We start from the raw sequence: 13,560 nt of genomic DNA on the forward strand, positions 1-13,560 counted from the left end.
TTTATGTTTGATTTCCAGAACCTATATAAATATAAATTACATTTTTTTGAAAAGTCTAATGTTGCTGTTGGGTTGGGTTTGGCTTTGAGGGAGGTTGACATATTTGTTATACTTAACATTTAGCCAGAAGTCAGGAATTCAACCAGCAATTAAATAATGGTTCCCACGGTGAAGCAGTTTCCCCTCTACACTGATTTGCTTTATGACCTGTTTTCTAGGCACTCATTTTGACATCACCACTGCCCCCACAAAAAAAAAAAATGTGAGAACTGACTATATCACGGGTACCTAGACCATGTGGAGAAAGGACTGAGACTGGAAGCAGAAAACACATTGTCCCTACAGAGCAAAGTGCCAGACAACAGCTCACTCTAGTAAAGGGCGATAAATGCCACATGAGATGGTCTCCTCAGTTCAAAACTGTAAGTAACTTTAGGGAATTGCAGGGGGACTAGACAGTTGTCTCTGCTGACTCAATAAAAAAATGTCTTCATTTTGTAATTTGTGGCCTGAATGCTTGTAAATAAGATGCACTGAATTGTCAAGTGGTGGACTTTTCTGGTTTGTGGGTGAGAAATAGAATGCAGCCAAAATAGAATGCAGTATTCCCCCAAAAGTAACTTGGGACCTTTGCCTTAAGACCTGAGACAAAAGTTACATGAATTTAGATAACCAGGTTAGAACTAAGTTATTGGGCCTTTGCCTAGATAACCAATTAGAGGACTCTTAGTCTTGATATAGCAAGGAATAGGGAGGTATTGTGGCCTCTTGAAACAAAATAATGAAAACTTACAAAATAATGGAATTTTTGGAAATTAAATGTGGCTATACTATATATAGAAGGATTCTAAGAAAGTCTGTTGGCAAAGAAACTGGGCATGTGACTACTGTGGTGATCTAGGAGTGAAGAAAACCTGAACAGAATGGTGGCAATGAGAATGGAGGTAAGAGAATAAATTTAAGATATTTCAAAAGAAAAAATTGTAGAACATCATGATGAGTTGGATAAAGGGGGGGGGGTGTAAAAAATTACACATTTTCTGTACTGGAAGACAATGATAGTATCACTGAAAGGAGAGAGTTAAGAGAAGCTAGTTTGAGAAGGAAAGATTTTGAGTCCCATTTTTGTAATATTGAATTTAAGATGATATCCAGGCATTCCTTTTGAAATGCTTTGATTAAAAGTCGCTGAAGGGCTTCCCTGGTGGCGCAGTGGTTGAGAGTCCGCCTGCCGATGCAGGGGACACGGGTTCGTGCTCCGGTCGGGGAAGATCCCACATGCCTCAGAGCGCCTGGGCCCGTGAGCCATGGCCGCTGGGCCTGCGCGTCCGGAGCCTGTGCTCTGCAACGGGAGAGGCCACAACAGTGAGAGGCCCGCGTACTGCAAAAAAAAAAAAAAAAAAAAAAGTCGCTGAATATACAGAACTGGAATCCTATGTAAAAGTCTGGCTGGAGAGGTAAATTTGTCAGTTATCCACTCAAAACTGATAAGGGTAGACAAGCTAACTGAAGTTCTTTATTAAAGACAGTATATCCCTTTATTTTAAAAAGAAGTACATAAACACATTTACATAAAAAAATTATTTGATTAGGCATGTTGTCTTAAATGAACATTTCCAAAATGGAATTAAAACTCTCCTTTTTTTCTTAGAGTGTCATATCTCAAGCTTGTGCCTATAGGAAAACCCTACACTGGTATCAGTTATGAAGGTCAGTGACTAAAATGTGTTAATTATTCTTTTTTTTTTAATTTATTTATTTTATTTATTTATTTTTGGCTGCGTTGGGCCTTAATTGCTGCGCGCTGGCTTTCTCTAGTTGTGGTGAGCGGGGGCTACTCTTCGTTGCGGGTGCATGGGCTTCTCAGTGCAGTGGCTTCTCTTATTGTGGAGCACGGGCTCTCGGGCACGCAGGCTTCGGTAGATGTGGCGCATGGGCTCAGTAGTCGTGGCTCGTGGTCTCTAGAGCACAGGCTCAGTAGCTATGGTGCACGGGCTTAGTTGCTCCGCAGCATGTGGGATCTTCCTGGACCAGGGCTCGAACCCGTGTCCCCTGCATTAGCAGGCAGATTCTTAACCACTGTGCCACCAGGGAAGCCCCGAATTATTCTTGAACCTTACCTTTGCTTCTATTCATTAAACAAAGATCTTTCCCAGTATTACATTGAGGGAATGAAATTGAGAACTTAAAGTCCAAATAATTCAGTCAGTTAAAACTATAAAATTGACATGGCTTTAATTTCTCAAATGGAAAAGCAAGTAATTGAACTGTGGGAAATGTGCTGGTCTCCAGTTTCAAGACACAGTACAGCACAAAGACCTGGCATTCTGGCTGAAGAGTTGTAATAATAAACAGAAATTTGAAAACCAGGAAGACAAGTTTTCCAAGAGTGCAACTGTGGCATTTCAAAAGAGATATAACAAGAAATTCCGGAAGATGGCCAAAAATAGGTTTAGATAATTGAGATTCCTTATTTGAATACTTGTTTTTGATGAAGAAACACAGTTAAGAGGAAATAAAGCTTCTGTCTAAGAGGTCTAAAACATTTTCTCCTTTTCACCCTAAATTAGGTTTGCTTCTGAAGAAACGTGTTAGCCAAAAAAAATCAAATAGGAATTCAGTACTGCTTAAATTGTAGCCAGAAGTTTAAAAAGTGACCAAAGCAAAACAAAAAAAAATTTTTTTAATTAATTGAAAGCAAGTATTTTGATTTTCTAGGAGCTAAACCTTGTTTTATAGGATTCCTATTTAGAAAGTCAAAGCATCTTGATCTGTTTACCTAGTAATTACATGCCCATCATGGGACAGAAATACCACATTACTCTATGTTTTAAATTTCTAATATGTTCTACTTTAATGATATGTAAGGAAACCTAAAATGTTAATCTATGCCTCCAAAATAGCCTTTAAAAAGCTCAGTAACATGTCTTCTGAATATACCAGAGTCTTTTATACCATTTTACCTAAATCCTTGAACCATTTGATTAATCCGAATTCAGTGAACCTATGTCTTCAAGGCAGGTTATCCAGAACTGGGAACATTTGTTTCTATATTTCCATCCTAGTTGCATCTGACTTATGTGCCTGGTCTGATGACTTCGACTATCTTTTCATGACTCCTAAATTATGGAGGTAAGTCAAGATTTAATATTGATTATAGTCACGTAACATTCATTCTGAATTTGTATTCCGGTAATATTTATTTAATTACTAAGCACTCGTGGCATTGCATTTTTATTAGCAAATTATGGTATATTCCAGTTTTGGCTGAGCTATTTTACTCTGATTAAATGTATAATTTTGCATAACTATTTTTTTTAATTTATTTGTTTTTGGCAGCGTTGGGTCTTCGTTGCTGTGCGTGGGCTTTCTCTAGTTGCAGTGAGCGGGGGCTGCTCTTTGTTGTGGTGCGCAGGCTTCTCATTGTGGTGGCTTCTCTTGTTGTGGAGCACGGGCTCTAGGTGCATGGGCTCCAGTAGTCGTGGCACACAGGCTCAGTAGTTGAGGCTCGCAAGCTCTAGAGCGCAGGCTCAGTAGTTGTGGCGCACGGGCTTAGTTGCTCCGCGGCATGTGGAATCTTCCTGAACCAGGGCTTGAAACCGTGTCCCCTGCATTGGCAGGAGGACTCTTAACCACTGCCCCACCAGGAAAGTCCAGTTTTGCATAACTTTCAATTACTTAGTATTTCTATATACATCTAGACTTTCGTCTCATTTTTTGTGTGATTACCCACATAAACTTCTAGTAGAAAATACCATGGGTTTTTTTCTGTAGTCTTTAACTTGAATCAACTCTTTCAGACTCTTTATGTAAAGTATCCTCATCTATCTTTGAATCTACTATAATTCTTGTTTTTCCAAGTGCCTGTTTACTGAGACTATAGTGTTCCAAATTTTTCAGTTCAGTTCAGTTAAGACTCTTAGATGTCCAGCACTGTGGGGGAATATAAAGACCAATATAAAGCACAATCCCAGTCCTCATCTTAAAAGAACTCATGGAACCTCAGACATTCAGCCAGACTTTCTTGGGGTCTCTTATTACAAGAAGGGTAAGATAAACCTCTCCTGTTTGGCTTCCAACTTGGGAACTCAAAGACATTCAAATTCTTACCAGATTGTGAAATGAGAAAAGTAACATGAAATAGAAACACTTGGTAGTTGGTGTGTTTTACTCAACTGATAGAGTAAAAAAAACACTTTAAAACAATGATTTATGGATTTGAGGTGTTGGTGTGAAATCTGAAGGTGCAGAAAGCTCTGTATGATTAAATAAGTCTTAGGCACATTTCAGTTTTGGGAGCAAATTCCTATTTGTTTTGCTGTATTTTGTTGCTTATTTATTCTGTGCCATGCTTAATACTCATTTCCCCTTCACCATGTAAGGTGTTAGCTTTTTAATCTATTAAAATATTTTGGGAGTTGGATCGACCTCATAGCTTAGATATATATTAAGGCATTTTCTGAGCTCAGAAATATTGAGATGATGAGTCTTTTGGTGAAATTTGCACATAACTTTTCATCTCAGATAGATCCAATAGAAGGCCTAACAATTCATGACAAAGCTGTTCTGGGACCAAGCTGGTGAGTAATTATGGTTTTTATGATGTTGTTGATTTTCCAGAAATCTAAGTATTTTTAGTAATATATTTTCATCTCATCTCCATACTTCTTGAACTTTTGTTTAAAACACTAAGTTTGATGTCACACTGGTGTTTTCCACGGGTTCACTGGCTCCAGGAAGGTAATAAAATTTCCCAAATTTCTTTTTAAAAATTTCCTCTTAGTGGCTTTTACATTGCTAAGTGTGCTATTACAGAGTCAACTTCCCCAGCACAGAGGAAAAATAAAAGTAGAATATAGGATAGTTAGAGGTCTTAGCAAGTCTTTTGTTATTCCAGCAAGGTCTCTGTTAATGTGACCATTTCTGTTATTTATGATAGAGAACCAATACAAAGACTTATAAAACTAAGCTGACATTTGTCAGATGTAAACAGAATACAAGACAAATAGAAACAGCTTACAATTCCCTAAATCATATATTTCTCAAGCTCCTTTCCCTTGACCATTTTATATTACTTCAGGCTCCTGAATTCAGATATATTTTGAAAGCAGCCCGAATTAATTTTGACTTTAACATAACCTAAGGATTCTTTGTAATTATGACTTGTAGATTCTTTGTAATTATGACTTGTATATTAAATTCGAGAGTAAAATTCAACACCAGAGCTCCTTTTCAGAAAATCTTTGTAGGGAGAACTTCCAACAACTTATAAGGTTACATTGTTGAGGTTCAAGAATAAGCTAAAATCTTTAGTGCCTAATCAGAAATGAAACTGTAGGTGATGGAAAGAGGCTGAAACAAACATAAGTGGAGGAATAGGGGAGGCCCAACTATCACTGGTATTGTTAAGACTGACAAACCGTGCTTTGTGATGACTCATACCTGTGTATCTGAGATGGATTGATAGGAGTATATGATTTGATAGACCAAAGTTTTCAGTTTGGTTGGCCAAGACAAGCTTCTGCCATTATTTTCTTATAATTTCTTATGATTTTCTTATAATCAATTCAGTCGAGAAGTTAAGTGATGCTCATATGAAGATGTTAAAGTCTTTTTTTTTTTTTTCCTAAAGCAGGCAAGAGTTTAAATTTGCCTGTGGTGCATCTAACATAAGCCTGTTTTCTTCCAGCCATATGCCTGCCTCCTTTTCTAAAACAAGACTCTTTTTTGCACGTCTTGACATCCCAGTTACAGTGCCCCACTCTATGTTGGAGTGAAGACAAGAGGCTTATTACTTAGATAATCTTGACAGATGTGTCTCCAGATAATATCATCTCTAAAATATTTACTAAAATAAGAAACTCAATCCACTCTGAAACTCAATCCACACTTTTCCTAATGAATAATATACATTTTAAAATTTTGGTTATCTATCTCCTTCTAAAAACCTCTGGATTGTGAACCCATGACTTTTGAGGAACTGTTTAATTAAAGGCTTAAGTTATTTTAATTTAAGCCCATTGTCAGTGTTATGAACTGTAGTTAGTGAGCTCTAGAAGGGAAGACCTTCTTTTGCTCCTTGCAGCTCCTTGCTCCCCAGTGTCTAGAACAGTATTTGGCACACAGTAGATGTCAATAAATATTTTCTGACTGAATTAATTAAACGTGTATATATTACATGTTTCCATAGGGTCATGTTTCTATTAGCACATTAAAAAGAACATTTTATTTCTCATCTCAAGCTAATTTCCGGCAAGTGTGAATGACTAAGAACACATAATAGCAGTTTAAACATTTCCTGTCTTATTCCTTGCCAACCTGTAGTTACAGTATTTTTTGCTTCACTATTCTTTTAACCACTTATCAGTTTTGAATCATCTTATCAGCAAAGCCCTATACAGAATTAAACAGTGTAACATATATAACCATGCCAACTACACCCAGCTAGTTAAATCACACGCGTGCCCAAAACTTAGCAGACTAGAAATATTGTGCCCTCGAATATGATGCTAGCAAGGGAACCAGGCCAGACACATCATCCCCAAAACTAAGATGACAGACTAAAACAACTAAGTTGGTTTTTTCTGCAGTAAAGAGAGGATGTGTGCCACCAAAAACAAAACACTCATTCATAAGGCTTTTTTTCTTATTTGGGCCATTATTTTCCATTGCTAACCTTAACGTTACTAATCTTGAAGTATTTTGCACTTTTCCATTATACATAATCTTTTGAGGTACTATTAGGAAATTTTTTTTAAAACCTTTCTTCCCTGCAACTTAGTACACAAATCTATAAGTAATTACTAGAAATTTCTGGAGTGTAATTTCTTTACTAACTGTAGGGGTTTCACAGAAAGGATGGAAGAGTAAAATTTATGTCAGTATGAGATAATAGGCCATACTATGCCATAACATGCCTCCAACCCTGGCACACACACACACAATCTTTCAGGTATGGCTTTTTCTTCCTTTTTTAAAAAAGACCTACCTGGTCTGATGAAAAGTAGATCTTCCTCCCACACCCAAACCCCACTCACCCAGTTTCCTCTCTACAGGTGACACATATCTTTGCTGAAAATTCCATGAATATAGTTATATGAGTATCATATATCTTTCCGCAGATGGAAACTAGGTACTGCATATAAAGTGGAAATATATTTTTCCCCTTTATACATTGTCTTACACCTTGCTTTTTTTCACTTTCTATATATTTGACAATCCTTCCTTCTTAGTTTATAAACTGCTGTCTCATTCTTTTTAAAGGCTGCACGGTATTTCACTGTATGAACCATAATTTATACCCATTCCCTGTTGATGCACTTTGAGTTTACTTCCAATTTTTCGCTGTTATGATGATACACTGTCTCACTTGAATGTGAGTTCCTTGAGAATAAGGAATTTTGTCATGAGTAAATGTTTTAATTCTGAAAAGTTAGTATAGTGTTCAACAAATGTTTAACAGATGTTTTTGAATGAATGAATGGTACTTTTTAAAATGCTTCTCAACTGCTTCCACTCAATGTTTTTTAACCCTGCTATGTGCAGAGTACTTGGTACTCTTTGATCTAATGATTCCCTTTCTAGATATTTATCCTAACGTTTTAAAGACATGTGTATAAGAGAAATTCCTACAAGAGGACTCACTAAGTCAAAGTAATATGTGTAGGGGACTTCCCTGGTGGTCCAGTGGCTAAGACTCTGCACTCCCAATGCAGGGGGCCCAGGTTCGATCCCTGGTCAGGGAGCTAGATCCCACGTGCCGCAACTAAGAGTTCGCATGCCACAACTAAAAGATTCTGCATGCCACAACTAAAAGATCCCACATGCTGCAACTAAGACCCGGCGCAGCCAAATAAATAAATATTTTTTAAAAAGTAATATGTGTATTTTAAATGTTAGTAGAAGTTATATGCAAAAGCTTTTTACCAGAGTAGGTGCTAATTGGTAACAAAGGTATTTCTCAACAAGTGGTCAGCACAGTGCTTTACACATAGTAGAGTTAAAACTGTTGAGTGGATTGAGCTCACATTCAAGTGAGAAAAATTTGTTTTTATGATGGCATGTAAGTCTAGATAGAGGAAAGGGCTGATTACTATGCCTAGGAAAGGAGGAAAACAAGGCCTTACAGAAGAGGTACAGTTGAAAGTGGGTCACCCATCTTCTTCATCATTATCATCACTGATAGTTACTGAGTGCCTGCCATGTGCCAGGCAGTGTGTTGAGTGCTTTACATTATCTCCTTTAATCCTCATATATCCTATAAGGGAGATATATTTATTATCCTCATTTGATAGATGAAAAAGTTGAGGCAGAGAGATGTTAAATGACTTGCCCAAGCCATATAGCTAGTAAGTGACTTAGTTGGGATTAGAAATCAAGCAGTCTGATTCCATAGTCCATTCTTGAACGTTTTGTAAGTGTTCATGAAGAAGAGAAAGGGAAAGAGGCATTGAAGGTAGAAGGAATGTGCGCCAAAGCACCAAGTGCATGGTGTTGTTTAGAGAGCAGCGTGTAGTCAGTGTGGCCTAAGCACTGTTAAGCTGTGGTTGCCCAAAGATGGCATGGTAGAAGGCCAGAAAGTTAGGGTGAGTACATATTTGACTAACATATATGCCCTAAATATGGAATTTCCAAACAAGAAAATGGCAATTTCTTTTTACTCTAAAAGAGAACAGAGAACCTCATTTCTTTTTCTGAGATTGCTCTGGCATGAGGGTAGTCTCTGGTTTCAGTGTTTTGTTCATGGCAAGAGCTTCAGGCTTTTTTATCCTTTCAAAGCTATAGCATTCAGTTTTGTCTTCAGAGGATACTGTTCTGGTGCTGACCAGATGGAAGCCTTCCATTAATAAAGTGTCAATCAGTAAGCCGAGGACATTAGTTCCGTTGGCCAGTTTTCGGTTATCAGGTTTTATAGAAACATACCTAGGACACACAAAAATGTTCAATTATAAAACATCCCTTTAATAACCAGCAAAACTAAACAGAAATATTTGATTTATAACCTCAAATAAAGGTATCAAACCATTTTCTGATCAGATATTTTTAAAGACTTCATTTATAAATCCAAGCCAGGACTTTCAGGCTATGGAAAACAGAGACCTTGCTGTGATCTCCAAAGTCATTTTAATTCCACATTTAGGAATATAGCTAACATTGATGAATTTTCATTGAGAAATTATTTTCTGGAGCAAACAATTTGATCAAACAATTAAATTAGCTTAATTTTCATATAATGTAATTTAACTATTTCCAAATTTTGTTTTCAACTTACTAAATATTGTTTTAATCGATTTAATTAATTGATTCCATCTTTTTAATGAACATCTGATACATTTACAGTTTCCCCCATATCTAATTTTACCCATTACCAGCACTGACATTACAAATTTTCTTTTGTGACTTTCTCCTATCAAATGCATTTTTCATGTGAAATTTTGCAGATGTTAAATGTCAAGAAGACTTTATTGTCAATTTTTCTCAATAACTGTCCATTGTTGAAGAGCAAAACATGGGGTCCAAAGGCTTCTGGAGTCAAAATGACAAAACTTTCTGGAACACTCGATAGATACACAGTATTCAAGAAAAATATACCTGAACTTTTCAGATTGACTATATGTTGCTTTAATAATGTCAACATAACATGTCCATAAAGATATAGCTATATTGCCCCTTCTTTATCTACCATCAGGATATTTTTATATCCTTTGTGTCCTCCCACCATTTGTTTATGAGATGTGAAAAAAAAAAAAGGCTTTAGTTCCAGGCAGCAACCTAAACTATCTGTGGTCTTATGGGATAAAAAGAGCCTTGGGGTCATCCCTAGCCTCCTTTTAATTATGATTGATAGAGTGGTTATTGTAGCTCACATTTAGAAACTCATTCTAGGCAAAGAAAAAAATTCAATAATAAAATGTAAGAATTATAAAACTACAAAGTACATATCAAAAGCACATTTATGTTTAACACAGCAAATTTTTAACATTAGTAAATCATTTCATCTACCCCCAAACCCCAGATCTTGATTTTATAACCTAGAAACTTTTGTCAAAGAGAAAAAATGTTACAGAACGTCTCACAAAATTAAGATGCAAATAGTATATAGTAGGTGATAACAAAGTGGAATGTACTTGCAAGAAATCACTTGGCCTAAATACTTGATTCCCTAAGAGGCCAAAATGAAAAATGGAAGATTTCAAGGCATAAAAAAAAGATAAAAGAAACTAATGGGAAATGGAAAATCAAAACTTATTTTTAAAACTTAAAAGGCAAGTACACTTTTCCATTTGAGCTAGTTTATAAAGGAAAGGTCAGATAGAAGATGGCTACCAAAGAGACTCTAGAATCCTGTGACCATAACTTGACTTGATAATGTGGTATGGCCCTCTGCAAGATGCGCGCCAAGTATTTCTAGTACTGTGAACTTGAGAGATAATAACTGAGCACCTTGCTAGGTTACCAAGACCTCAGAGTGATAAATCATATTAGTAGAACATACTGAACAGCTGGATGATACACCAGGCTCTGAGCAGCCGTTCAGGCTCACTCCTCCACTTTCCACCTTCAAGAAAAACATCTGGACAGATTCAGACCACAAGGAGTGAGCAAGAAATAAAAATGATTGTAGCTAAATAATTATATACCTAAGGTGGGCCCCTTAAGACCAAGAGCTTTCATCCGATCACCTGAACTCCCAATAATGTCACCTTATTTGGGTTATCCACCTCTACTTTGAAATTGGAACTATAGAAAAAAATCACGACCACTTATAAGCTGAAAAAAATTCTAAACTTCAAACAACTGAAAAGAATACTCTTTGGGGATGCAAGAAAAAGTTTTTAAAATAGCTTCTGGTTTTGGAATTATCTATTTTGGAATTTAAATATAATGTCATTTTCTCATTAAGATGAAAAAAAATTTTGTACTATTTGTAAAACACAAACACTTAACAGCAAAGGGAAAACTACTGTCACTGTGTACACACAAAGAATATCCCAACTTGAGTTTCTAATGTTTTTCAAGATTATAGTCATTTTCTCCAAATGCATAGCTTTTAAAGAGCGTTTAGTATTTCCAGGATAACTTTTTATCTTGCATGTTTCTTCTTGAAATCAATGACACCATTTTTCCTTAGTTTTTTAACTTTTTAGAAAGGAATCCCCAAAGATCTTAATCACACAAATTAAAAATCAAAAACAAAAAACTGGTTATTTCCCGTCTATTTATGTTAGTACCCCACCAACTGTGCCCAGAGGTATCTTAAAACATTTTGAGGTGAAGATAGTGTCTTAGGTTTTCTTCACAATCAGCCTGTTAGCTGGATCTCTTTCCCCAAAATGACATTTCATGCCTCTTTGGAAAGGCAGGAAATTATAAAGCGTAAAAACTTAAGAATTGTCCTACTGTCCTACTGTCCTACTGGGTTCTTCAGCTGGTATGCAGGACCAAGGGGTATGTTGTGGGAGGGGTAAACATTGATCATTTCTTATGGTTACTGCAGAAGTTAAGAAAATATCCCAAAATATGTCTGTCTACCTTGACCCCAAAAACGTGCATCTTATTTAAATACTGTCGGTAAAGAACATATGTAGACCTTTTTTTTTTCCCCTCCTGAAAATTAAAGCCAGCTTTCACAGTAAAATAATAGTGGGACAGCATTAAGACATTTCTAAGGGGCGAAAAAAAAGTGTCCGTGACAGTAGAAGGGAAATCCGCCTTAGGGTCCAGCCAAGGATAACAGGAGGAGAAAGTGACTGACTCAGAAGCAACTATCCTTAATATACTGACAGCCTATCCCAGTATTTTGAGTTGTGTAAGAGTGCCAGCAATGTAACAGGAGACCAGATTTGCCATGAGATATATCTGCCTTAATGGTGTTTAAAAATAAAGTGGAATGGAGAAAAATCAGTAGCCAAATCAGAAGGACTGAAAGAACAACTGTACATAGTGTAAGGAAATCATGACAAACTGTTGAGCCTTTACTATATACCAGCAACGAAAAGAAACCCTTGGGGAGAAAAAGACTTCTCATTCCATAGTAACAGAACATAATCTATAAAATTGTTTCCTCCTACAACTTGAATGACCATAGTCCCAGTTTTCCCTGGACAATTTTGATTTACTCCTATTGTCCCACATAATAACAACTTCTTCTTTCACTCTGAAAAGTATCCCAGTTTGGACAATAATTACCTGGTCATTCCACCCAACTCTGCTGGTTACTCCCCCCACAAAAAATCATTTTGAGTAATCATTTTTTTCCAAAACTGAAATGAGACAATTTCAATTTTGAGGGGAAACATCAGGAACCGGTGTAGAATAGAGGCTTCAAAATACAAAATACCTGATTCCAGTTTGGTTATCAGTTGTGCTGTCAGAGCCGCACTGGAAAACCAGGTCATGGTAAGAAGGTCTTTGTGGAGGCAGTGCAAGTAAGGTCACCTGAGGAGGGAAGGAGTTACTACCCCAGGTCGGTGCTGAAGGTTGCTCTATAAACACTGTAATTCTCCCAGTTAACATCTCGATTGTTTTGCTGCAAGAGCCAAACACCCTGAAAAAAGCTTGAGTGTTTCGGCTTAGGAAATGTACCTCCACAAGAGCAGGTCTTGGCTGTAGCAGGTGTTCTTGGTTTAAGAGATCCACCAGAGGATCAAGTTCATAGAATATAGCCTCCCTCTGAAGCCTGAGATAGTCTGAAAAGTCAGTGGGTAATAAAAGCTGGTGAGTTCTCAAAAAATCTAAGATGAAACTAAATAAAACACCATCTCTGTCCACAAAAATCTGGCCACCAACCATCTTGAATTCTTGGTCTCTGCCATCTAACATACGTGTCAACCGAGAGGCAGGAAACTGCTTTAAGGTTGAAGACCTTGTGGTGAATATCTTCCCTCCCACGTTCAAAGTGACCAGCTCCTGACTACTCATTTTCCTCTTGCTTCACACTAGAGGCTACAAACCATCAGGCACAGACTTAGGAACTTGAAAATCAACCTGTAACCACAAACGTTACATATGATTAAGAAATGTAGGGGAGGGGAATATAACAAAAACAGAGACCTCGATTTCCAGGTAACTACTGTTAAAGCAAATAGTGTGTCCATAGCTGTGTTTACAAATTTGAGAGTTGCCTGGGAACGTACAGTATACAGAATGAAAAAATAACAGATGAGGAACTCCATAGTTTAAGGAAAACTGCCAATATGTCTGAGGACATGTGTCAAATTGATCCCTTTACTCTATCCTATTAAAAAAAAACCTTCATAAAAACCTCTTGTAAATCTATATTAAAAAATTATATATATATATTTATATATATATATTTATATATATATAAATATATATACTGGGAGAAGAAAAGCATTCCCCCTCTCCAAACCTCTTATCTACTATGAGTCCTCATGGCAGAGGTAATATTTATAGATAAACATTGTCTTAATTTTTTATATCCCTTTAGCAATTTAGTGGCTAATCTTGGATTGTCAGTTGGGGATAAGGCAGTCATTACCTCAACTAGCAGCTTATTTTGACTACTCTTCTCATAACTAGAATGATTCTTCTGTACTT

General features: G+C 36.7%; 1 protein-coding gene and 1 long non-coding RNA gene across 3 annotated transcripts in view; one reads left to right on the forward strand and one right to left on the reverse strand.

The window, feature by feature from the left end:
* Positions 1 to 224: 224 nt before the first annotated feature.
* The window catches only part of LOC308605259, a 28,378-nt gene continuing 15,042 nt past the window's right edge, over positions 225 to 13,560 (forward strand). For both annotated transcript variants that reach the window (XR_014013664.1, XR_014013665.1), the window contains exons 1-3: positions 225 to 422; positions 1,652 to 1,710; positions 3,066 to 3,132. This is a non-coding gene — a long non-coding RNA (uncharacterized lncRNA). The remainder of the gene's footprint in view (positions 423 to 1,651; positions 1,711 to 3,065; positions 3,133 to 13,560) is intronic.
* KCNRG (potassium channel regulator) lies at positions 8,074 to 12,955 on the reverse strand. The gene is made up of 2 exons (XM_081214608.1): positions 12,341 to 12,955; positions 8,074 to 8,922 (listed from the first exon to the last, which is right to left on the reverse strand). The coding sequence occupies exons 1-2, from the start codon at positions 12,919 to 12,921 to the stop codon at positions 8,682 to 8,684; spliced, it is 822 nt and encodes a 273-aa protein (XP_081070734.1). The 5' UTR covers positions 12,922 to 12,955; the 3' UTR covers positions 8,074 to 8,681.

This window comes from Mesoplodon bidens (genome assembly GCF_964165515.1).
Source record: "Mesoplodon bidens genome assembly, chromosome: 17".
In the NCBI taxonomy this organism is placed as follows: Eukaryota; Metazoa; Chordata; class Mammalia; order Artiodactyla; family Ziphiidae; genus Mesoplodon; species Mesoplodon bidens.

What these genes read in the sequence shown, in the direction of transcription:
- KCNRG (XM_081214608.1), bottom strand. Translation starts at nt 12,921, where the DNA reads ATGAGTAGTCAGGAGCTGGTCACTTTGAACGTGGGAGGGAAGATATTC. An exon ending in GATAACCAAACTGGAATCAG is followed by an intron (nt 8,923 to 12,340) that starts GTATTTTGTATT and finishes TGTGTGTCCTAG; the next exon opens with GTATGTTTCTATAAAACCTG.